Genomic DNA, 25,251 nt, shown 5'->3' with positions numbered 1-25,251 from the left:
CTCTACACATGGACATCACCAGATGGTCAATACCGAAACCAGATTGATTATATACTTTGCAGCCAAAGATGGAGAAGCTCTATACAGACAGCAAAAACAAGACCAGGAGCTGACTGTGGCTCAGATCATGAGCTTCTTACTGCAAAATTTAGGCTTAAATTGAAGAATGTAGGGAAAACCACTAGACCACTCAGGTATGACTTAGATCATATTCCTTGTGAGTACACAGTGAAGGTGATGAATAGATTTAGAGGATTAGATTTGGTAGACAGAGTGCCTGAAGAACTATGGACGGAGGTCCGTAACATTGTACAGGAGGCAGCAACTAAAACCATCCCAAAGAAAAAGAAATGCAAGAAAGCAAAATGGCTGTCTGATGAGGCTTTACAAATAGCTGTGGAAAGAAGGAATGCGAAAAGCAAGGGTGAAAGGGAAAGATATAAGCAACTGAATGCAGATTTCCAGAGAATAGCCAGGAGAGATAAGAAGGCCTTCTTAAATGAACAATTCAAAGAAATTGAGGAAAACAATAGAATGGGGAAGACTAGAGATCTCTTCAAGAAAATTGGAGATATGAAAGGAACGTTTAGTGCAAAGATGGGCATGATAAAGGACAAAAAAGGCAGGGACCTAACAGAAGCAGAAGAGATTAAGAAGAGGTGGCAAGAATACACAGAAGAACTATACAAGAAAGATCTTAATGTCCCTGATGTCCACGCTGGTGTGATCACTGACCTTGAGCCAGACATCCTAGAGAGTGAAGTCAAGTGGGCCTTAGGAAGCATTGCTAACAACAAAGCTAGTGGAGATGACAGGATTCCAGCTGAGTTATTTAAAATACTAAAAGATGATGGTGTTAAAGTGCTGCACTCAATATGCCAGCAAGTTTGGAAAACGCAACAGTGGCCACGGGATTGGAAAAGGTCAGTTTACGTTCCAATTCCAAAGAAGGGCAACGCCAAAGAATGCTCAAACTATCGCACAATTGCACTCATTTCACATGCTAGCAAGGTTATGCTCAAAATCCTACAAGCTAGGCTTCAGCAATACATGAACCGAGAACTACCGGATGTACAAGCTGGGTTTCGAAGAGGCAGAGGAACTAGAGATCAAATCGCCAACATTCGCTGGATCATGGAGAAAGCACGAGAGTTCCAGAAAAATATCTACTTCTGCTTCATTGACTATGCAAAAGCCTTTGATTGTGTGGATCACAACAAACTGTGGCAAATTCTTAAAGAGATGGGAATACCAGACCACCTTACCTATCTCCTGAGAAATCTGTATGCGGGCCAAGAAGCAACAGTTAGAACCAGTCATGGAACAACCGATTGGTTCAAAATAGGGAAAGGTGTACGACAAGGCTGTATACTGTCACCCTGCTTATTTAACCTATATGCAGAGTACATCATGAGAAATGCCAGGCTGGAAGAATCACAAGCCGGAATTAAGATTGCAGGGAGAAACATCAACAACCTCAGATATGCGGACGATACCACCCTAATGGCAGAAAGTGAAGAAGAACTAAAGAGCCTCTTGATGAGGGTGAAAGAGGAGAGTGCAAAAGCTGGCTTGAAACTCAACATTAAAAAAACTAAGATCATGGCATCTGGACCCATCAATTCCTGGCAAATAGAAGGGGTAGAAATGGAAGCAGTAACAGACTTCATTTATTTGGGCTCCAAGATCACCGCAGACGGAGACTGCAGCCATGAAATTAAAAGACGCTTGCTCCTTGGGAGGAAAGCTATGGCAAGCCTAGATAGCATATTAAAAAGCAGAGACGTCACCTTGCCGACAAAGATCCGCATAGTCAAAGCTATGGTTTTTCCAGTAGTAATGTATGGCTGTGAGAGCTGGACCATAAAAAGGCCGAGCGCCGAAGAATTGATGCCTTTGAACTGTGGTGCTGGAGAAGACTCTTGAGAGTCCCCTGGACTGCTAGGAGGTCAAACCAGTCAATCTTAAAGGAAATCAACCCTGATTGCTCATTGGAAGGATCGATAATGAAGCTCAAGCTCAGATATTTTGGTCACCTAATGCGAAGAGAGATCTCTTTGGAGAAGACCCTGATGCTGGGAAAGATTGAAGGCAAAAGGAGAAGAGGACGGCAGAGGATGAGATGGTTAGATAGCATCACTGAAGCAATGAGCATGAAACTGAGCAAACTCAGGGAGGCAGTGAAGGACAGGAAGGCCTGGCGCAATATGGTTCATGGGGTCACGAAGAGTCGGACACGACTTAACGACTAAACAACAACAAACCTTTGTTGTCATAGAAATTTACCCAACCTTTGTGATTTTATCTTTATTATTGCCATCCTTACTAGGGAAACACTGTCCATCTTAATCCATTTTTTATCTCAAGAAAAGAAAGTTGTCTACCACCGTCACTTACTCACTGTCACCTGTGATTTCATTGAGCATGCTGGCTGTTTTTTTTTAAAAAAGGAAACTGACAAATATTTAAAATCCCCCCATGCCAAGATTTCCTTCCATTTTCATTTCAGTCCAACACAATTTTCTTCCAAAACTTCCCTTCTACTTAGTCTCTCCTGGTTCATTCTAATCTCTACTCCTCTCTTTGATTCTTATGCCTTATTTGGTCTTCTTTAGAGCTTTAAATGAAGAGGCAATGGTGGCTAGAGATCTTACTGGCTATTCTTCATTGCTAAGATACTGGGTCAGCTTAGCTTTCCTCCTCATCAAAAAACTGCTATCAAGCTTTGTGCAATACAATATAAAATTACAGAAAGTGCTCATTTTAAATTTGGAGCTATTCTCTAAAACTTTAAAAAACTGTATGCAGAGATGACCTGGCTTTCAGTAATGGGAAAATATTTCAGCCAGAAATGCAACATTCTCAAGGCTTCCACTGAAAAAAGTGCAAAAATTAAGAAAATCCTTACGTTCAATTTCTTACTGAAATGACCCATGAACCACTGAATCATTAGTTTCTAAAAACCAATTTTACCAGCCAATTATTCAGCAAAACATGACATGATCAATGATGCTGAAGGATTCTAGCAAGATGTATTGATCAATTATGTGTGTGTGTGTGTGTGTAGGTGTGTACAAGACACAACTGTCAGCTCATTTGAATTCATTGCTGATAAACTGATGTAAAACAATGAAGTAATACTTTGATATTGTGCAAATGTGCTAATTGATATTTAAAAGTCATAAAAGTAAAGTGCTCAATTAATTAATAAATTTTCCCTACAAGTTGATTTCCACAAGTGGTCAGGATCTATCATAATCATCTTTCTATAATAGTTTGGCATTTGACACTTTTCAAAAAGAAAGCAAGAGACCAGTTAGTTCTCTCAATCCATTTCAACCCTTTAAGAGATGTTAGATAAATAAGAAAATGCACAATCAGTATCTTGTTTGGACTATTAGGTTTCAGATACCTTTTGATAAGGAATGCTGATATAGGTGAGAGAGGATGAGATGACTGCACCCTTGCAGAACCACAAAGATTAGCAAGAGGTGCTTATTAGAATTAGATATAAAGAAATCCATACAATACTTTTAAATTGTTATAGTGCCTTATAGAGCCTAGTATTTCTTATGTATTTATCTGTAGTTATCTACCTTAACTACTTTTAGATTTTAGACTACAGATTGCAATTCTATAGACCCCTCCCCCCCCCAGTATTATATTTTATAAATTTAAGCTAGTAAACTTCTATTTTACCTTACTAATAGGGTATGTTACTCCTTCCACTTCTATTTTTGGAATGGTTATAATGTTACATGCTTTATGCTAGTCTACAATCAAAATAAAAGCATACAAACAATACATAATATAGATAAAATGGTATTAAATGACTTGATTTGGCAACCAGCTTAATTTTTCAATCTGCAATAAGACATTTGTAAGAAAAACTAAAAATGTTAATGTGCCTCTTCTGTTTCTTTCCAGATTATCACTTATCCTGAAATGCTTGTTTGCAGGATAATATCCCTCTTATTTAGAGTCAAGTCCCTTTTCAATAGAACTTGATTCCTGGTAAAGTTATGAACGTGTCTCTTCAGTTTTCATGACAGTAGGAAAGTAGTTCCCCACTGCCTTCTTCTAGGATATTTCTTCAATTTTTTCAATTCCCCAGTTTTTACCTCTGGGGTTTGATCATGTCCTTTCACCCAAGGAGCATACAGGTCTGGCACTGGAGATGTGGATCTCCCATCTCCGTTCTGGGATGGGAATGAACAGAGCCATTGATTATTCTGTGCTAAACTGAGTTTAACTGGAGCCTATTCACCATCTGGTTGGGGACTAAGCACACTCTGATTGTTCTTCCTCAACTTCAGTATGTTCTCCCTCTTGTGAGGTTCCATAGAGAAGACATCTAGCTGCTTTCTAAGCATTGTAAAAATGTCAAGTTAAAATACCAAGTCTCTCTCAGGTGTTAAAAAGGAATAGTTCCTTCAAGCTGAGTTTCATCCCTGAGGTCTTCATTGTCATGTCTATGGCATTTTCAAGGAAGTGGTTTGTCAGGCTATTTTTTAAAACCTCCCAGTCCAATCTATGGTTATGGAATTTCTGCTCATCTAAGCACCACCTAGATGAAATCTCAGTGAAGTTTTAAAGTTCAACAAACTTCACCTAACAGCGCCAATCTAGCTAGTCTTAAGAATTAGTATGCTGTTGACAAATGGTTTAAAATCCCATATGCTCTATACACAATCCTACTGCTACCTGGAATTTAGAACTTGGGCCAAGAAGTGGCTTGCCCTCATCCCGGGAGGATGCCATCAATATTAATGGCTATTCAGCAGATTTACTCTTACCAAAATAGCTCTTAGAAAGTGACTCATTCAGGTACCTGACATTATTGGTGCTCTAGGATTTTCAAAGCAAAAAACCAATATGGGGGACTAATGGTACGGTTATGAAGAATCCATTTAATCAGCATGGCTAATTTTAGCTTTAACTAAGCCCAGGCATTTCGTGTTGGGCTTTCCTTTTAAAGAGCGATCGAAGGCACTTTTAAAAAGTAAATTTATCTTAACAGGGAGCCTACCTAATGCTCTTAATTGCTAATGAAACTGTATGAAGAGCATTGGCATGAAGAGAGAAAGAGGGAATTCTTGAGAGATGCCGTTTCAGAAGAGTCAGCTAAGCATTTTGGTTCTTTGCTGTTAGATAATTTTCTTATTGAATACTCAATATTGTAAAGCAATGACTTGAACTTCCCTTCTGAGGCCAGTTTATAAAAATTATTTGTTCTTATTTAAAACATCTTGGGCTGTGGGGGAAACACAGATGATCAACTAAGGGGGATTTTTTTTTTTTCATCCAAGTATTTAGGAATTCTTTCAAAATGGGTTCTTCTGTGCATTTTTCTGGTTTGTTTTTGTTTAAATGAAGAGTTAGCACATGGGACAGATTTTATTCTAACGCTTTGAATCAAGCATGAAGTTAAGACATTATAAGCACATTTTAACCTGATTATTTAGAGGCCCAACAGGAACTGAAAGCTCTGTTCATACTTTGCATTTTGCTTGATGTGTTGATCAATTTTTATTTATTTATTTATTTACTCGCTCGCTCACTCATTCACTTGCGAGGGGGGGGGAGAAGAATTATAATTATATTGGACTAAGAGCTTTTGCCCAAAAAGGCATCTCAAGCTAATCTCCCTCCCTAAGCTCTTCACAACCATTTCATCCTGGGCTGCTGGACTAGTGAAAAGCTGATGTAACAGTGGAAGGTGGCCCTCCTTTTTTCCTTTTTCCCCAACTACATGAAATTGACTTCTCCTTCTAGCCAGGCATAATGGTGAAATTGTAGTATATCACATTTATTGATGTATCACATATATTTGCAACCAACAAATCACGAAGTTGCAAAACTTATTGAAAGTTCCAGCTCTGCTGAAACGAAAAATCCAAATTAAAGCATCCTTGACAGACAGATGTCCTGCTTCTGCCTGAATACATCCAATGAAGGGCAGCAAATTGGTTCTCTGCCAAACTGTTCTTCACATTTGAACATTTCTCCTAATATTCAAGCAGAGCTTGTCTTCCTGTAATTTCAGGCTATCGTCTCATATCTTGCATTCTTACATGATGGAGACCCTTTGTCAGCCCTTTGAGGTTTTGACCAGATCAGGAAACACACTCCACAAGAACACTAGAACTCTACTTCATTGAGATAGGCTATAGTAACAGAAACTTTCTCCTTATACCCTAGTGACTCAGGTAGGAGTCAATCTGGGTCTCTTCCTAATACTTTCCATGTTTCCCTGGCTCTATGCATGTTTTTACACATGTTGTTATAACTGTCTCTGAATAGTTTCTCCAAAGTCATCTCCATGGCTCCCTACACCTTCTTTTGCTTGACATCTCTTCAAATAACTGAAGAATGCTATCAAATCTCTGTCATTTGTTTTTCCCAAGACTTGTTGTTAAGGTCCTTTGAGTCAACATGGATTTCTAGTGACTGCCTGGACAAGTTTATGCTGTTTTCTTGGCAACATTTTTGGAAGTGGTTTCACCCCATTTTATGTTCAGGGATGTGCACAGCTTTTGGATCCAGAGCTGAAAATATGGTTCGGAATAGGTGTGAGCATGCACCTCCTTAAGGAAGCTGTGACTTCCCCTGGGCTTCTACAGTAGGCACCCAATCTCAAGAAAATATGCACTTGAATTAAGAAGGCACCAACAGGACCTGATCCCATGCTTTGGAGCAGGTATGGAGTAGATATCGTCAGCATCCCTTTACCGCAAATATGTTATTTCTTGGAACTCATTTGCTACTGTGCAAGCCATGAAAGAGAAAAAGACACAGCTTCTTTAACAAGGCCCTGAAAGATGTCCCAAGTGCACCTACACCCCCTCCAAAGCATCTTTACAGCTTTAGAACTAAAACACGGCATATCCCAATCTAATTCTGTGTTCTTATGATTCAGTTTCTCTGATCATCTTTGTGGCTCTTCTTGGCACCTGAGTCAGTTGCTTTGACTGTTTCTTGAAATGTGATACCCAGAACTGGATATAGAACTACAAAAAGGGTCTCCACCGACATGTCCACTTAAATATCATCATGCCTATCCTCTGGGTGCAATGAACTGAAAGATATAACTTGCTTCACATATTAAATTAAAAACTTGCTTCACATATTAAACTGTAACAGGGCTGTATGGTACTGGCTGAGCAGGTTGCTATTCCCTGAAAACCATGAATTATTGTTTAGCATTATGTGTGAACCCAGCCAGCTGGAAAAATAGCCAAGACTTAGGGCAAAGTGTAAACAGATTTCACCCTGAAAGGACAGCAATTCAGAAATAAAGTAATTACTATTTTATTTTTTTAATAGTGTGTGGGTCACGCCCTGGAAAATTTCCCTAAGGAAAATACAGGATTGATCTGACCCAGTAGCGTACCACAGATGATTTCTGATGCTTTTTAACCTCTCCTTTTTGTAAACTTTTCACTTGCCTTAAAGCAAGTTGGACAGATTTCTTTTTGAGCCACAGCGTTTTCAAAATGAAAAATGTGGTTCTCAATTCAATTTAACCTTCCATATTACAAACACATAAATCAAAACTCTGTGTGTGTATGTGATTCCACAGAGAGCCACAGGTTTACAAATTGGAACACGAACAGAGATAGAATTGTTCTTATTCAAAAAGCTGAGGGTGTCTAACTGTAGCCTTGCTCGACAGAGAGGAATAGGTACAGTGATTGTACTATTCCATACTCAGTGTGAGTTAAAGAGTTTGACTAGGGTCAAGGAGAAGGAGGTTGAGGGCCAGGTCGGTCATGCCTCCATTTTCAACAGCTTAGCCTTAACCACCTGGGAATGCAGAGTCAGAGTTCTAGAACATCATTCTTCTTAGCAATAAATGTTTTTTTCTGTGCAATCGTTACGTCTTTCTGAAAGGAACATTACAAAAGCAGGCCCTAAAGAGACCTTGGGAACATTGTCTTCTCCACAACACCATTAAATGGTGATTGAAATACTTTCTGCTGCATATTACTGCTTCAGAAGGGAAGGAATCAGCAGGAAGACAGATATTGAATGGTGGGATGGGTGTAGCGGTTAAAGGAGTTGCACTAGAACTGGGGAGACCTAGGTTCAAGTCCATCTTTAGCCATGAGGCTCATTAGATGATGTTGGCCAGTTATCTCTCTCAGCCCAACCATGCTCCGCCCTCCTCCCATGGTGCTGTTGGAAAAAAATGAAGGAGAGGATACAGCATAAATGCCATGAGCTCTTAGAGGCAATATGGGACATAAATCTAATAAATAAGCAAACAAAGAACCCAAGGAAACCTGCAACTGGCTGAACCATAGATCAAGGGATCACACAACTGAGTTCAGAAGCCTTTCCTTGTGAACAGAGAAAATATTTATTTATTTTTATTTATATATCAAATTTGTCACCACCCATCTCATTAAAAAATGACTCTGGGCAGTCAAAGCAGTTAAAATCACTTACAATATAAAATGATCCTGAATAAATAGAAAATAAATATAATCCAAGAATAGATGTTAAATTGGCAGTAGCTCGGGGAGCGTCATCAAGGTGCCAGCCACCCCCAGCATTGGGTAAGATTCTTGTCACCCAACTCAAGCTGGCAGAGCCAGGTCTTTAATTCTTTCTGGAAGGTCAGGAGGGTAGAGGCCTGCTGCACCTCTGGAGGGAGAATATTTGAAAGGGCAGGGGCAATGGCAGAGAACGCTCTCCTTCTGGGCCCCACCAGCTGACATTCTTTCGCTGATGGGTTCCACAACATGCCCCCTCTGCCTGACCAGGTGGGATGGGTTGATGTGACAGGGGTGAGATGGTCCCTTGGGTAACCTGGACCCATGCCATCTAGGGCTTTAAAGGTGATAATCAACACTTTGAATTGGACCAGAAGCAAACAGGGACCCAATGCAGTCCACAGTAACGGTGTTATATGTGCCATTCTTAGGGCACCTAAGATTGTCCATGCAGCTGCATTTTGAACCAGCTGTAGCTTCCAGATACTCTTCAAAGGTAGCCCCATGTAGAGTTATTGCAATAGTCTAACTGACAGATGACCAGGGCGTGAGTGATTGACCAGAGAGCCTCCTGATCCAGGAACATCTTGCCCCTGAGGTGAGATTGGTGCCCACTCTTTTGGCCTTCTGGAAGAGCATCAAGACCTGGCTGTGTCAACTAGCATGCTGGGGGTTTGCAGTACTGGGGGTGGTTGGTGGTTTGAGGACACTCTGTCCATCTTTTAGCTTTGTATATTTTGTAAATATCTTTATTGTTTTTTATCACTTTTTACTTGTAAGCTGCCTACAGTCACTTATACAGTGAGATGGGTGGCCTATACATTTGATTAATAAAATAAATGAACATTTCAAAAGCATATAAGCCCAAGGATCCATCATGGGAATGCTAAAGTCTATAACTGAATCTGCAATCCTATATACCTGTGTCCCATAGGGTGCTAATATGCCCTCAGATATCCATCAGCCTCCCTGTTCCACTGGATATATTTAGATCAAATAACTAAAATAAATTAACACAAAACTAGTATGGTGCAGAGCACCAGTTTCAAGCATCCACCTGTATTTGTAACAACAGGCCCCACATACACATTCTTCATAACACAAGTGCTGTGTTTGGATATGTATCCTGCTATAGAGACAAAGACCGTCGAAGGTAAAGACAAAAACAAAGATGAAGACAGTTGAAGTGGTAGAGAATATCCTGAATTGCTAGCAGGATTAGTGGAAAGTAACCTTACTAGTGGGTTTTTTTCTAGTAAATGGCTATTTTGGAAACTAGCCATGCCCACCATGGAAGCCATTTTGTGAGAGTTTCAAAATTCTGAAAGTGCTTACCAGCCCCAAAAGTCTAGGGACAACGGGGAAGGGTGAATAAGTTGACATTGCAAATCTCTTCCTTTAAAATAAATAGGACCATAAAAAACGTGCAAATTACTTCCAAGTCTTTTCTCAGGCCTACCAAGAATGCGTGTGTTCTTTCTTAATTACCAGACCAGAGTTTTGATTGCTTTAATTCATTCCCACTGTCTTAATTAATAGATAACTATTGACCAAATGAGCAAAGCTTGCTGACATCTCTCATTAATTTTAGTAACAGAAGGCAAACTTTATTAAAACGCCTTGCACAGAAAGCAAGCAAATCATTACTTTGCCACAGGTAAACTGAACTTTAAACCAACAATGGAACAAAAAAAAAAATGCCTACGTCCCCAAAATCAATTAGAAATAATCCTTCAAAGCATTCCTTGAGGTCCTTATTCTTCTCAATATTCTAGTAATTCCCAGGATCACAAGGAAAGAAATTCTTAAACACTAAGCACTAAAATAGCATTGCTGCCTCTAAATTAAACTTGAAATAAAATAGCCCCCGTGGATTTAGCTGTCATCACCTAATGAACACAGAGGACATTATAGTAGCTGGGCTAAGAGGTTAAAGCAGGATCAAACTGCACCAGCTGTACTTAACCAATGTGATTTATTAACAAAACATCCAGAAGATGGCATTGTCAATTCATATAAACAAGAAAAGTTGCTCTCACTTTTGAGCTTGCCTTAATTATAAACATAAGGTGGTTTCTTTTATTGAACATAAGAGTCAAACAGTCCCTTGACTCTTGGAAGATGGAAGAGCTTCATAGAATTGTATTGGTCAACTCCAGTTAAAGGCCATTTGCATACTACTAGTTAAAATAAAGGTCTCCAAGTTGAGGTCCACACATGGGGACTTCATGGAGACAACCATATAAGGTGGGGTTTTGTTTTGTTGTTTTCTTCTTCTGGGATGTTCTTTCAACTTCCCAGTCCATCTTACACACCCAGACTTTTCTGGTCTTCTCCTATCCAAGTACTAATCAGGTTTGACCCTGCTTAGCTTCTGAGCCCAGACAGAGTCAGCCAGCTGTTGTCAACTGCTAAGACAAAGAACTTGCTAAGCACTTAATAAATCTTGCAGAACTAACATCGGGGTCTACCTCTGCATCAGGATGTTACCAAAGAGTGACCCAAGGATCAAGCCAGGAATGAAGAGGAAAAAGGAAACTTGGCATTGAAGTAGTAAAAAAGTTACACCAACAACTTTTAAGAACTGTTTGTCTTTTAATTCCTAACATTGCATGACTCTAACCCTATTATCAAAATGCACAAGATCACATGGACTGAAGTGTTGGTTTGGTTGGGTGGCCGGAAACCATTTTTGCCAGCAGAGGGGATTTCACACATGCTTGTCTTTTTCCCTGCTCAGCAATTAACATTCGTTAACCATTCCATTTTCCATCCCACGTGCTTTATTTCTATCATATACTAACCTTGTCATATTCAGCAAACCTCCTGCAACTCCACATTCATTCAAACATTCCATAATTTACGGTGCTTGAATTCAACATGAATTGATCATTCACTTTCTCTTAAATCTACAAGGGCACAATGCATTTTCTTTCTCATGTCCATGCATTTCTTAGCTGACCTGCTGAACAGTCAAAATTTCATTTCTCAGATTTTGCTCACCGTCCCTGCTAATCCCCTTTCGGTCGGACACAGTTAGTATTTGCATTCGCTCTTGTTACCTTTCCTTTTCTATAATAGAACCAAAACAACATTCTTCCAATTACCAAACGCTGATGCAGTCCTCACACATATTAAACAAGTTTCACAGCCACTCCATATGCAAACCACATCCTTATTTTACCATTTCTGTAGTTCCACCATTTTTTCCTTGGACACCAACAGTTGTTTTTTTTTTCCTATCTGTATTTGCTCTTCTCATTTTATGTTTCTTAGGTATTTGTGTGTGTTAAATTTTATAAGCCAATAAAGATTTATAAAAAAAAAAAAAAAACTAAAAAAAGCCCAGTCGTTTCACTTCTACTCTTCAATATATTGCTATCATTCCCACACAAATCTCTAAAATTCTTCTTTAATTCTTTTTGACACGTTTCTCAAGAAATTTTTGTCAAACTGTTTTGCATTTTTTCTGTCTTGTAATATTTATTTATTTTATTCATTTATAGTATTTATATAGCCGCCCATCTCACATAAAAGTGACTCTGGGCGGCGCACAATAATTAACCCTGCTTATTAAGCATTCCTTGCTTTCTTTGACTCATCCTTGCAATGATCTTTTACACAATAGCCAATATTTTTCTGTCATCCACATTTTTTTTGCAACAATCATTCCCTTATATGTATATTTTCTCATCCACAGCTTCTATCGCTTCATCATTCCATCAACCATCCTTTTTTATACTTTCCATTAACATAATTCCATGTACTTCTGTGGCACTCTGCAACATCATTCTTTTGCACTCCATTCCCAGTAGTTTCCACATCCTCTCTGAGACTACCTTGGAGGCCGACATCCTGTTGCCTATATCTCACCATGTGGGAGGTACACACAGTGTCCTAACACACATGCAGTAGATGATGCAAGATACTTTCCTTTTTTTTTTTAGATTTTTTTTATCCTACCTTTATTATTTTTATTTTTTATTATTTGTTATTGCTTGAAGCTTGATGTCAAGTTTGTTCAGCTAACATGTAGACAGCTTCTTTATTTTCTTCAGCAGTTTTTGCTTGTTTTCATCAAGTCCATATAAAATAAAATTCTCTACTCAAAACCGTGTTGTTTCCTGCACGCTCATCTGAACTATTTTGACCTTGAAGGGAGATATCAACCAATGCCACTTGTAAAGGGGAGGGATTTTCAGTTCTTTCTTTTATGTTTTCCTTTCAAGGACAAGACAAAAGCCTGCCAAATTGCCAGTCTAGCAATGCAAAGTCACTGCTGTGCTATTGTACACAGGTAGTTCACCTCTGGGTTCTGAGTTAATTCATTCAGTTCTCAGGAAAAATTGCTGTTCTGGAGCTAAAATCCTTAGCCAATTATCAGCTACTCATTTTACAAAAACTGGTAATCGCAACTCATAATATGGAGTGAGCTAAAACTCCTTAAAAAAGGAATGACTTATCACACATTCCTGGTACTCCTTTGTAGTATCCCATCCAAGTGCTAACCAGGTTTAACCTTGTTTAGCTTCTCAGTCCAGACCAGGCTGGTCAAGTGCTATCTCGTAGGGTGACTAAATTTAAGGAATTTGTTTTGGAACTTTAACATGTTTATGTAACAATGGATCTTTCCTAACCACCAAAAGAACAATTGTCTAGCCAACTTAAATATTTAACTACTAAATTAATGATCTGTTCAGATTGATAGATATTCAGAAGATGCTTAGGAAAACAACAGTAACCTGCAAATTCCTCAGTTATCCATGAAGAGAACAGCCATCTTGCAAGTTCACAGAACTGACATTACTCAGAAAAAAACAGAAAAGTTTCTACTCTAAGAAATGGAAAAGATAAATTGGGTTCTAAAATGAAAGCAGTCCAGTTGCTGAAATTTCTGTAACCTTATCTCATTCCCTTTCAGTAAACTTTATTAACAAAGATTCTGAAAGAATTTTGCTTCAAGTTGAGTTGACTTTACCAATATAGTTTCTCCAAAGCTTGCTTGCTTGCCTTTCTTTCTCTTTCTTTCTTTCTTTCTTTCTTTCTTTCTTTCTTTCTTTCTTTCTTTCTTTCTTTCTTTCTTTCCTTTCTTTCTCTCTCTCTCTCTCTCTTTCTTTCTTTCTTTCTTTCTTTCTTTCTTTCATCCTTTCTGTTCTGTTCCGTTCCCTCCCTCCCTCCCTCCCTCCCTCCCTCCCTCCCTTCCTTCCTTCCTTCCTTCCTTCCTTCCTTCCTTCCTTCCTTCCTTCCTTCCTTCCTTCCTTCCTTCCTTCCTTCCCCATTCTCTTTCTACCTAGAGATGCCAGTGATAGAAGTGAAATACTTCGGTATGTTTTTTATTACTGAGTTTTTCCCAGAAATATCATTTATAGATGCAGATGAACAGATGAATGTAAATACTTGAGTAATCTTTTCAAAGCACTTTGTAAGATGTTTACTACCAAAGATAACATTGCTAATGTTAGATTACAGTAAGTAGAAATAGTACTATGGCACAAATGTGATTTTTTTTTCTCTTCTGGTACTCAGCGTGTGTTATAAGTTCATTCTAAAAGACACACAAACCACATTTGTTGAGTCTGACCCTAATTTTGTGTAAAAGAATATACAAGAGAAAGATCAGATCTGCAGGGAAAATAGATAACCTTTCAAATTAGTATTCTCCATAGCACAATTTATCTTGATTTAGAAGGATAATGAATGTCTTTTATTTGGATACTATTAAGCATCTTATGATTAAGAACTTTAATACAGCTATTACTGGAAATGGATATCAACTTATACAGTGGCTTTTAATATACTGCAAATATGTACTGATGTGGAGTTGGTATTTATTTAATTTGCATGGTAATTAATTAACATGCAATAACATTTTATGAAGCCTAAATTAAATACTGTACTTATAAGTGCCTAATAGAGAAGTTTTCTAGAAAGTACAAGATAGAACAAGCAGCTGCTTCATCATATCCCAGATGAAATTATCCAGGGATGTGGTACAAGGATGAGAACCCAAATGCAAGGATCTGCTGTCTTAAATACTATGATGAAATTTTGCGCAATACAAGTACATAAGCCATGAGAACATCACTGAATTCAACACATGGATCAAAGAAAAGTTGTACTTTGAAATCTGACTTCCCCCAAGATTAACACCTGCTAATGAATGTGAACTTAAAATACACCGCATACAGTGGAAAAAATGCTTCCTGTGAATTGCCCATCTTAGAGAAATGCTTACAGTCACCTTGTTGTTGGAGATACAACTCAGGAATTGGAACATTAATTTGTCTGGTTAAGGGCCAAGTTCAACAGGATTGTTAATGTGACTCTGGACAAATCTTCTTCACTAAAGTCTAACAGGACATCAAAAATTACAGACTTTTCAGACACAGGGGCTAGCTAAAAATTATTATGCAGCAGTGGAAAAGGAAATTACACCCAATTTGTAGCAGTGCTTTGCTGGCATGCATTGCTTGTTAACATTTGAATTAAAAAAAATAAAGAAAAGAAATGAGGAAGAAACAACATTTTAAAACATTATGGTCAAATCTGGGGGCTTTGTCCTGTTTATAATATAATTTCTCAAGCTGTTTAAAATTCCTTTGATTTTTTTCCCCTTTTTATTCTTATTATTAGTTTTGAAGCTATGTTACATTGTTCATAGAGTTTACTTTTTCATAGATATTTACTTTTTCTCTGTAACTGTTATATAAATCCATTTTTTAAAGGATGCTAGAGAAAAGAACCCAAAATCCAAAGCGCAAATGTACAGAGATTACAATGCAAAGAATATGTTTATCTTCAGAATATGCTCTCAATTTGCCAAAAGGCAGCCCAAACTTTATTGCTTTCACAACACACTCTTCTAAAGTGAATGCTCTAAAGCATCATTCCATATTACAAGATCAGAGACTCTTTAATTGCAAACAAGAATTAAGGCAAAATAATGAAGTCCTCGAAGAAGCATTCAAAATTCATACATCAACCTCATGGCACTATTTGGGTGAAGCCAAGAAAATAAGTTTGCAAAAAGGACCTGGTGGATAAGGGAAACAACACCTCTACAGTATTTCTTTTGCATGTATAATAAGTAAAGCCATTCCTGAAGGCGCTAACAGATACCTCAACATATCTTTCCATTTAATTAACTCTACAGTTATATTCTCCAATGTTCTGGACTATAGCTCCTATAACTAAAGCCACAGGGGCTAGGAGTTGTAATCTAATGTATTTAGGAGGCACCCGATTATAGAAGTCTGCTTGCTGGGTTTTGAGTTTAAACACAAATCATATTTTGTATGATTACACAAAATGACTTCCTTGTCTCCAGAATGAAACACATACAATTTCAAAGGAAGGTTTTATTGATCTTATAGAGAATTTTTTTTTCTCTATTATATTCACAACAAGGCTTGGTACTTTGTAAGTACCCTGAGATCATCACTGAACTTCACAGCTGCATTAAGACTTGGAGTCTTCGAAAGCTCCATTATGTTCCACCCACTGTCTCATATTTGCTCCCAGAACAGTCAAAACCCAACATCATTTCACTATAACAGTAAACCATAAACAATAATATTATTCAGACCCTCTGCATGTTGGGGATAAATTTAATCTATATTTCATTCTTCAGTAGCTAGTAAATCTCAATACTCAGTCACAGCAGGAGGTATGTTTACACAGTGCTTATATTCATACAAAGACTAGTTTGGTTAACTGTGGCTTGTTGAATAAACCCCCATTGGCTTCATTCACACAACATACAAAGCCAAGTCCAAGCAAACCACATTCTGGCTTACCCAATACATGTGAACCCTGTCAGCATGGCTTAAAACTCAATCCAGAATCATTATCTGACACTCAAAGGCATGTTTCCTTCAGTCCTTTTCTTCATTCTTCATTCTAGACAATTCTGTGCCTTGTTCTCTGATTTATGATCAATGATCAGTGAGACGACAGTAACTGTAATTTGCTGTCCAAGGATCTTTATCTCCAGAGAGGAACAAATGGTGAAAAACACCAGCTTCCTAGATTTATTCATGGACTTTTCTTGGCAACAACATTGAAATGGTTTGTCATTACCTTCTTTGTGGATTGATTGATTGATTGATTGATTGATTGATTGACTGATTTCCCATTCTAGCCAAAAGCCCTAGAATTTCCTGATGGTCTCCCATCTAAGTGCAAGCCAAATCTTACCCTGTGTAACCTTTCTGACATTAGCCAAGGTTAACTCAGTGGTGCCAGCTGTTCTAACGAAAGCTAAGAACTTCTTTGAGTCAAGCTCTGATCCTGGAGATTATATGGACACAACCATGTAGGGTTTTTTAGCAGTAATGCAGAAACGGTTTGCTATTGTTTTTATCCGGGATGGATGGATGGATGGATGGATGGATGGATGGATGGATGGATGGATGGATAGATTTTGACTTCCAGATCTAGATAGAAATCCAGCTTTCTATTTCACAAAGGGGGGAAGTATATATGTGGTTTCCTTCACCCTTCTATTGTCCTCATCATTTTTCTGTTTGGCTTTTCCTACCAGGATGCTCTCAAGAGCTATAATCAAGGAAATCATTGCTTTGTAGAACAGGGGTATAGTTTCAAAAGGGAGGCACAAAATTCACACAACATTTGTTTTCTAATACTTCACAATAAATGACAGCATGGTTGGCAATTTAAGGAAAGAGAACTGTGCCTCTGGCATGCCGATCTGGTAATGGGCCCATTTAATTGCTAACAAAACATTTGGCTTGTGAGTGTGCAGCTAATGGACTGAACAGAGATAAAAGTGCTCCTGAATGAAAACCACATGTGGTCTGTAATACATGGTGAGAATCCTCAAGCTATGAAAAGAGTTGAATGCCACTTGAAAGTTCACATATCACACTCTGGACCTGTTTGGGCCTTAATAAAAGTCTTTCTTAAAAAACCTCCCAGTAAATTATGGTATGATTCATCCAGTTTTTCATATGGAGGATATTTGGCCATTAGGGTCTCCAAGAAAGTTCTTGCTTAAATGTTATTTTTATCCATCAATGGAAATGCAGCCTATCTAGCAAACCTAATCAGTTTTTGCATTCTTTTAGTGATAAGCAAATAAAAAATAATAGTAAAAAAGACTCTTTTGTATTAGCAGCTGGTCCTTTGAGCATAAAAACTGACTTTAAGAAAACAGTGTTTATTGTAGCCACTGTTTGCGTTAAGGCTAATAAAGAGAATGTACTTTCTTCCCATTTTATTTAACAGTTATGTTTATTACTTTATTCACACTGGGAGATAAGTACATAGATGTCATATTACTTCATCCCACTGATAAACAGACCATTTTTTTCATTTTTCAGAAGGAAAACGATTCAAAACGGCAATTGCACAGTAGAAAACGTGTACATTTTTATATAATTACCATATGTGTTATCTGAGTAAATGTAAATTTAAAGAGTCTATAAAAAGCATCTTTTCATGCTGAATGGATTGTCCTGTAGTTTATACAGACAGGGAATCATTCAATAAAATTTAAAATTACGGTTCATTTAAGTGCCATCTTTCTCAAGAGCCAGAGATAAGCTGCAATTTTCTCCATTCTCCAAGCATTTTTCAGGAGAGACACAAACTAATTGTAATTTAAGATTAGAAGCTACCTTTCTCCGTGTGCCACGTCGGCCCTAACCGATGCTTCAATCAGCACCACTGCAGGGTAAGACACCTCTCTAAAGCAAAGTTGAGGTGGATCACAGCCAAACTACAGAGTGCTACAGAGTACTAAGAATCTCCTCCCACCCTAGCCCACTTAAAGACAGAGAATGCTTCCAGCTCTGGTTTGTTTTTCACAGCAGAATTTCATCACTTGCAAAGGTTTTATAGGAATTTTTCCAACACTTCTGTCCCATCCCCTAGATGGGATCCCTACTTGCTTCTACTCTACACACTAACACCACTGATGGTGCGCCAAAGTTTGCAGAACAAAGAGGAAAGAGACAATCTGCCTGCTGAGCTCAGCTGCCTTACATTCAGTAATAAGCTGGGGACAGGAAACTAGTTTGGGTGAGGCCAAGACTATAGACACACTTAAGAAGAAAAAAGGAGTCAATTTATTACGTATAAGTTCCTCCCATCCTTTCTTTAGCAAGGAGACCCTTTTGCTTGCCAGGAAGATGGTGGCATGTGGCCCTCAACTCTGGAACCCATGGCTGAATTTGAATTCCTCAAGCATATGATTAAGATTTTATAGGTTAAATTTACCAAGACTACATGATCCAACAGCATGACTTAATCATACAACACTATTTGCAAGACATGATTGCCTGTCTTACACATGTAAATTCTGTGATGGCCATCCATTGTTTGTGCCAGAGACATTTCTATTTGCTCCAGAATTTAGCATATTTCCCCCTGCCCGCTGATGGGATTTAGCCTGACTTCCAGGTAAATGTTTAAACTTAAATGATACAATCCAGATCAATAGCTGAACCAGTTAACTTATTCAAGCAGTTAATTTATTCTATCCCATGCATGGATGATCCTTCACTGAAGGCAGAGTTAGTTGGAATGACCTCTTCCCAAGCGCTGATCCAATGACAGCATCCTCTCCAACTGGATTCACACATTGCACTTCAGTGTTTCCCAACCTGGACAACTTTCAGCTTTCAGCTCCCAGAATTCCTCAGCCAGCTGAGAATTTAGGGAGTTGAAACACACTCATCTGGAAGTTGCCAAGGTTGGGAAAGTCCACAACTAAGCAATAACGAGGCTTGGATTCAGCTTTGGTCAATGTGTCAACCCAGCTACTACTGCTTCTATACCATGATTTATGCTTTTTAGCTTTCTATTCAAACCAGACACCATGGCTTGTTTCATTAAATTTGATTAAGACTTGGAAGACAGCCAGGTCAATAAATACGATCTACACTACCTTCCTCTGGTTTTACCTTGAAACTCCCTCAACCTGTCAGGCATGCATCAAGTATAGAATAGCACTATAAAAGATGCAGAGAGTTTATTTATAATGAAACATAATTTTATGGACCATTTGGGTGGATGTCTCTTACCTCCTGTCTGTAAAATATGAACGTATGTCACTGTAGCGATCTACGTCATTTGTATAATGATGTCATTACGGAAATTGATAGAGATGTTATAAAATGGAAAAAATTAATGTAACTTTAACTGCCTTGTCCAAAGTAATTCAGATGCAACAGACGTATCTGTTATTTCAAGGGGATGGAAATTTGGCGCATTATATCTGAAGACCGCTAAACGAGGGTCCATTAAACGGAGACCTCATTTATCTTAATAAATATACATACATCGCCTCCAAGGCCATGCCGTCCAAGGCTTTTTGGTATGTGGAACCACCACAGCCGGTTTATGCCATAATCTTATGGCAGTATTCAGATCTTGATACTTTGTGATCTTCTCCAATTCTATCCCCTGGAATTGCCGCATCAATTATCCACACTTTCTTATTTTCAACCACAGTTAAATCTGGTAAATCCATAGATATTGGATATAAACTTTGATTTCCAGAAACCCCAAATAGTGACTGTTCCAGACTGAGATAGCACAGTGTGCCAGAAAACGTAGTTAAAAGCAGAAGATCCAACTGGAAGTAAAATTGTGTTATTATACAAACAGAGCGTATTGTGCAAACAAGCCATATGGTATTCTGTTTCACATACGGTTTATGCAACCACACATTAAAAATAATCTCAGTCCCAGCAACATCAGATTAATCTAATCTTTTTTTTTCCTTATCAACAAAACAACCATATCCGGTTTCTGCCTTTTCCGTTGCAAACGCAAAGCAAGTACAGTGCTGGCTGAAACCAACATCTGAAAACTAGAGATGTCAACTTGTATTTCACTATTTCTTCATGCTATAACCTAGGATGCAGTTTCCAGTTAAGAGACCCTTGGCTGATCTTGAAAAGCAACTTGGATGGGAGACCAATAGAAGATCCCAGAGTTACAGCCTAGTTTGGAAATTTGGGCGGGGGAAACATCCCAGAGTTCAAACCATTGCCAAAAAAATGTACAGCTGTTCAGCTCATTTCAAAGGACACTCTATCTTCTTAAATTTTCACACCTAAAACTATGTTGATATACTCTGAAATTCTGCACTATGAAAGGACAAAGTCAAGATTAGAAAGAAATCTAAAATCATACAGCATAAGAACGTGATTCTGTTCTTATCCTTGGCTGCTAGGCTTATAACTGTAAAACACCAGAAGGAACCAAGAACAGCTTTCATTGGGTCAGTGATATTTAAAAGTCTGGGAAATTGCTTAGGCTGAAAAATCATCAGAAAAAGAGCTGTGAAAACCTCTGCAATGAAGGACGAAGCCATTCAAAATTGTTCCCAATGTATTATTATTACTATTATGTGAAATCACAGCTGCCAATTCTTTAGTTGGTGTTGGCCTTCATTCACATCGAGTTCTTCCCAAGAACCCAGGATGGCGTAATATATCAGTGTAGTCTATGTGTGGGTCCAAGCAGGGTGGCCTTTTGTAATTAACAGATGGAAATGTTGCCAATGCGCAGATTTTCTAAATGCCGTCCAAGGCTTTTTGGTACGGCACCCAGTGTGCCAATAACCACTGGGACCACCACAGCCGGTTTATGCCATAATCTTTCAACTTTGGTTTTCAGATCTTGATACTTTGTGATCTTCTCCAATTCTATTCCCCGGTATTGCCACATCAATTATCCACACTTTCTTATTTTCAACCACAGTTAAATCTAGTATGTATTGCGCCCAAACTCTGTCAGTTTGCATTCGGAAATCCCAGGGTATTTTAAACTGCTCATGTTTCACTACTTTTTCAACTCTATGCTCCCACCAATTTTTCATTACTGGCAGTTGATAATTTTTACAGATGTTCCAATGAATCATTTTGGCAACTATGTTATGTCATTGTTTATAGTCAGTTTGTGCAATCTTCTTGCACAAGCTGAGTATATGATCTACTGTTTCTTCTGCTTCTTTACACCGTGCGCACTTTGAATCATTTATTCATATTTATTTATTTATAGTTCAAATTTGTCACCGCCCATCTCACTGCAGAGAGACTCTGGGTGGTTTGATGATTTTTCAGTTCTAGCCTTGATTGCCTTAGTTTGAATAGCTTGCTCTTAAACAGCCAAAATCAAGCCTTCAGCTTCTTTTTTTAATGTCCCAGTTATCAGTCATTGCCAGGTTTTATTTTATCCACTTTACCTTCAATCTTCTGTAAAAATAATAATAATAATAATAATTATTATTATTATTATTATATATTAACTAAGCCTATATTAATTATATTAAAAGCAGTTTCCTGATAGATTAATCCAAATGCGAGTTATCTTACACAGAAATACCGCACACACATCTTTAAATACTTTGCCTTCTTCAAGACCAAATCTTTTATTATTCATGTGTGTACAGAGGTATTTCCAATGACTACTGCCTCCTTTTTTTAATGTTCCTGGCTTTCGGGTTGGTCTACTTTCATTTTAAAATTCTGCATTATTATAAGTATTATTAAAGTTGGCTTGGCTTGGCAAAAATAACAGAAATGTTTTTAAAAGAGAGAGAGAGAGGAAGAGAAGAGTAAGTGAAGGAAGCCGTAATAAATGAAAGAAATAAGTATTACTGGAAATTGAGGTTCCTTCCTTAGACTCTCGTGTATCTTTTTTTTTTTTTGGTTAGGAAGTTCGTGATCTGCAGAGAGTATTACATTATATCAAGGATCCCTGGGCAAGAGAAGTTAGGGAGAGGGATTTTGGAGAGGGCCAAAAAGTCTACAGAGTTTTTCACAGCCGTATTCAAAGACAGGTAACCGGGAAGCCCTTGGCTAAAAAGCACAGAAAATGGGGCAGCCATTGGGGAGTTTGGAATCAGTGCCGAAACGCAAGACTTCGCAGCCAGGCCCCCGCGCCCATCCTTACGAGCCACCATCCAGAAGCCAAAAAAAAAAAAAAACCTTTCACGAGTCCAAGCACTCACCAGAGGAAATGCACCGACAATAAGCGAGGAAGGAAGCAGCTGGAGTTTTTCTTCACTCTTCCTGGGACCGCATCAGAAAGTGGAAGGAAAAAAACTACACTTCCCACAAGGCCTCAGGGCCTTCCAATGGCTGGAACGGCTTCCCTTTTCTGCCAGCCTTTGCGAGCGCAAGAGGACGGGCACGGTGCGATAGCTTTAGTAGGCGCCAGCAAAATGCCATCAAACAACGAGCCAAAATTGGCAGAATTATTGAGCTAAGGGGGAAGCTGAATTGGTGTTATAAACACAAGGTTTTTTTTTTTTTTTTAAGAGCTTAATTTTGCCTAAAATCGAAAGGTAGAAGTTGCAAACTCGTCCCGTGCAGTTTCATCTGATCTCTTCCTGAATTAGCTCTCGAAATGCTCCTGAGTTAATGTCTCAGCAGTTGGCAGCGTCTGCCTATTGTTGCCTTGGACGGGAGGCCACTTGGAAATTCTAGGGAAGTCGAACAGAGTCCTGGAAGAAGACAACGGGGAAATCACATCTATAGAAAACTGCACTGATCCGTGCACGGGGTGAAGTCAAGCTCGACCTGTTGACTGAATGGAGCAACGGGTGCCTCTTCTGCAACTGGCCCCTGCTTTCCAATGAAAGGCACCAGCCTTGTTCAAGTTGTATTCGAGGCTGGCCAGCCTATTTTACGAAGTTAGCCCGTGGAAATAAAACAGATGCCGTTCGAAATACCGTGGACCTCAGGAGCCCTTTCTGATCAGTCAAGAGGATTCACTGAAGCATCAATGCCATGCATAACGTTTTTAAAAAATAAAATAAAAAGAGCAGCAAGCAACCACTCATCCCCTTGGGGTCATTTTCCCGTGTCTGTTTCTTGCACGGCGAACCCAGCCGTGCATGTAGTATATGTGTGTGTGTGTATATGTGTGTGTATATATATAGAGAGAGAGAATGAATATATATATTGCGTGGTGAAACAGACTGATATATAGATACAGAGCTATGTATAACTATATATTTATATATTGCATGCTTTCCCTTGGTTCGCCGTGGAAGAAACAGACTCACATGTTTTTATAAGTATTTATATTTCTTTCCAGCAGACGAAAGAAATATAAATACGTACAAAAACGGGTGTCGGGGCACGCTAAAGAGAGCGAAATGCAATCGCGGTTGAGCCCAGCGCGCGCCAGCCGGCTTAAGCTCTGAAGGGCGTCCCACGCATGCGCTCCGCTGGGGAGGGGGTGATTTGGAGAGTCGCGCATGCGCGTCTCCTCAGCAGGCAAGGAGGGAGGCAGGCCGGCGTCGGGCTGAGCGAAGCAGAGCGGCTCGGCTGGGCTAGATGGCGGCCGCCCCCGGCGGAGCCCGGCGGCCGCGCTCCGGCTTGCCTTGAGGGCGGCGATGGCGGGCCCGGGCCGGACCCCTCCGCCGGGGCTGCTTCTGCTCCTCCTGGCGCTGGTCGACGGCGGCGGCGCCCCGGGGCTGCCCGCCGGGTGCAAGCAGGACGGCGGCGGCGGCGGGGGGCGTCCGCGGGGCAGCAAGGCCGCGCCGCCGGGCGGGGCGGGGGAGAAGGTGGTCTGCAGCAGCCTGGCACTGGCCCACGTCCTGCCCCCCGGCGCCCTGCCCGAGAGGACCGTCACGCTGTGAGTAGCCGCGCTGCGAGGAGGTGGGGCGGCCCGGGGCCAGTGCGCCTGCGCCCCCGCGGGGATGCCCCCTCCCGTCCCACCTTTGTCCTCCGAGGAGCCGGCGGGGCGGCCCTTGCTGGGGTCCCCTCGGCCCTTCGCTGTGGCTCTGGCGGCTCCTGCTATTTATTTGCTTCCTGTCCCTTTTTGTCTTTCTAAAGTAGGGCCGGGATTTCTGCCCTTGCGGTTGTTTTTACGAGCAGCCGCGCTCTTTGTTTTGTGTCCCGCCGAGCCCTTCGCAAGGGAGGCGAAGCAGCTCAGGCTGTTCTCCTGCTATCATTAATCCCATGGTTACCGCCTTATACCCAACCTTCATTCTGTACCAAGCGACAGGGCAGCTATGGATGTAATTCCTGCTCTTGTGGTTATTTTTACTCGTAGTAGTACTTTGGATTCATTTCTCTGCTTTGATGTCCGACTTCGCCCTTTGCAAAGGAGGCAAGGCAGCTCTGGCTGTTACCCCTGCTATTATTACAGTATTACTTCCACTATTACTTGATTTGTTTGTTCATTTTATATCCAACTGTTGTCCTTTAGAAAGCAGACAGGGCAACTGTGATTGATTCCTACTATTGTTGTTATTTTTACTACTAGTGGTACTATTAGCTTCATTTCTTTGCTTTATAACCCACCTTCATCCTTTGCAAAGCAGGCAAGACAGCTTTGCTATGATTATTATATTGTTACTACTTATTTGTTTCATGCCCCACCTTTTATCTTCTGGTGGGTATGCAATAGTATAATAATTATTGCTGTAACTGGTGCTATTGCTGCTTTATTCATTTACTTGCTTTTTCCCTTGTCTTTCTCTGGCAGGTACTGAGGAAAGCTGTTGTAATTAGTGTAATTATATTTATTATGACTACTGCCACTGTTGTTACTTGATTCATTTATTTACCCTATCTTTGTCCTTTGGCAAGTATGCAGCATAGCTGTTGGGGTTATTGCTTTTGTTATTACCTCTGTGACTTTATTCATTTATTAAATTTATACTCCACCTCTCCCTTCTGGCAAATACAAAGACAGCAATTACAGTGATTGCAATTGCAGTTGTTGATGTTATTTCCAACATTCAGTACAGTTGTTTAAATTTAGG

General features: G+C 39.6%; 2 protein-coding genes across 3 annotated transcripts in view; one reads left to right on the top strand and one right to left on the bottom strand.

The window, feature by feature from the left end:
- LOC112542854 (cytosolic beta-glucosidase-like) overlaps positions 1–23,603 on the bottom strand; it is a 91,840-nt gene extending 68,237 nt beyond the window's left edge. For both annotated transcript variants that reach the window (XR_015794210.1, XM_088131327.1), the window contains exon 1: positions 22,483–23,603. The gene's annotated coding sequence lies outside the window, so the exon portion shown is untranslated. The remainder of the gene's footprint in view (positions 1–22,482) is intronic.
- A 150-nt stretch (positions 23,604–23,753) lies between these two features.
- The window catches only part of ADGRA3 (adhesion G protein-coupled receptor A3), a 51,823-nt gene continuing 50,325 nt past the window's right edge, over positions 23,754–25,251 (top strand). The window contains exon 1 of the mRNA XM_088131326.1: positions 23,754–24,116. Within this exon, the coding sequence (XP_087987452.1) occupies positions 23,875–24,116 (242 nt within the window). The 5' untranslated portion in view covers positions 23,754–23,874. The remainder of the gene's footprint in view (positions 24,117–25,251) is intronic.

The sequence above is a fragment of the Python bivittatus genome, unplaced genomic scaffold (assembly GCF_059951505.1).
Source record: "Python bivittatus isolate LINGU-HERP-01145 unplaced genomic scaffold, Pbiv_v1 ctg000960_np1212, whole genome shotgun sequence".
NCBI classification, from domain to species: Eukaryota; Metazoa; Chordata; class Lepidosauria; order Squamata; family Pythonidae; genus Python; species Python bivittatus.
Note: the sequence above shows the minus strand (reverse complement) of the source record. Positions and strands in the feature narration are given on the sequence as shown.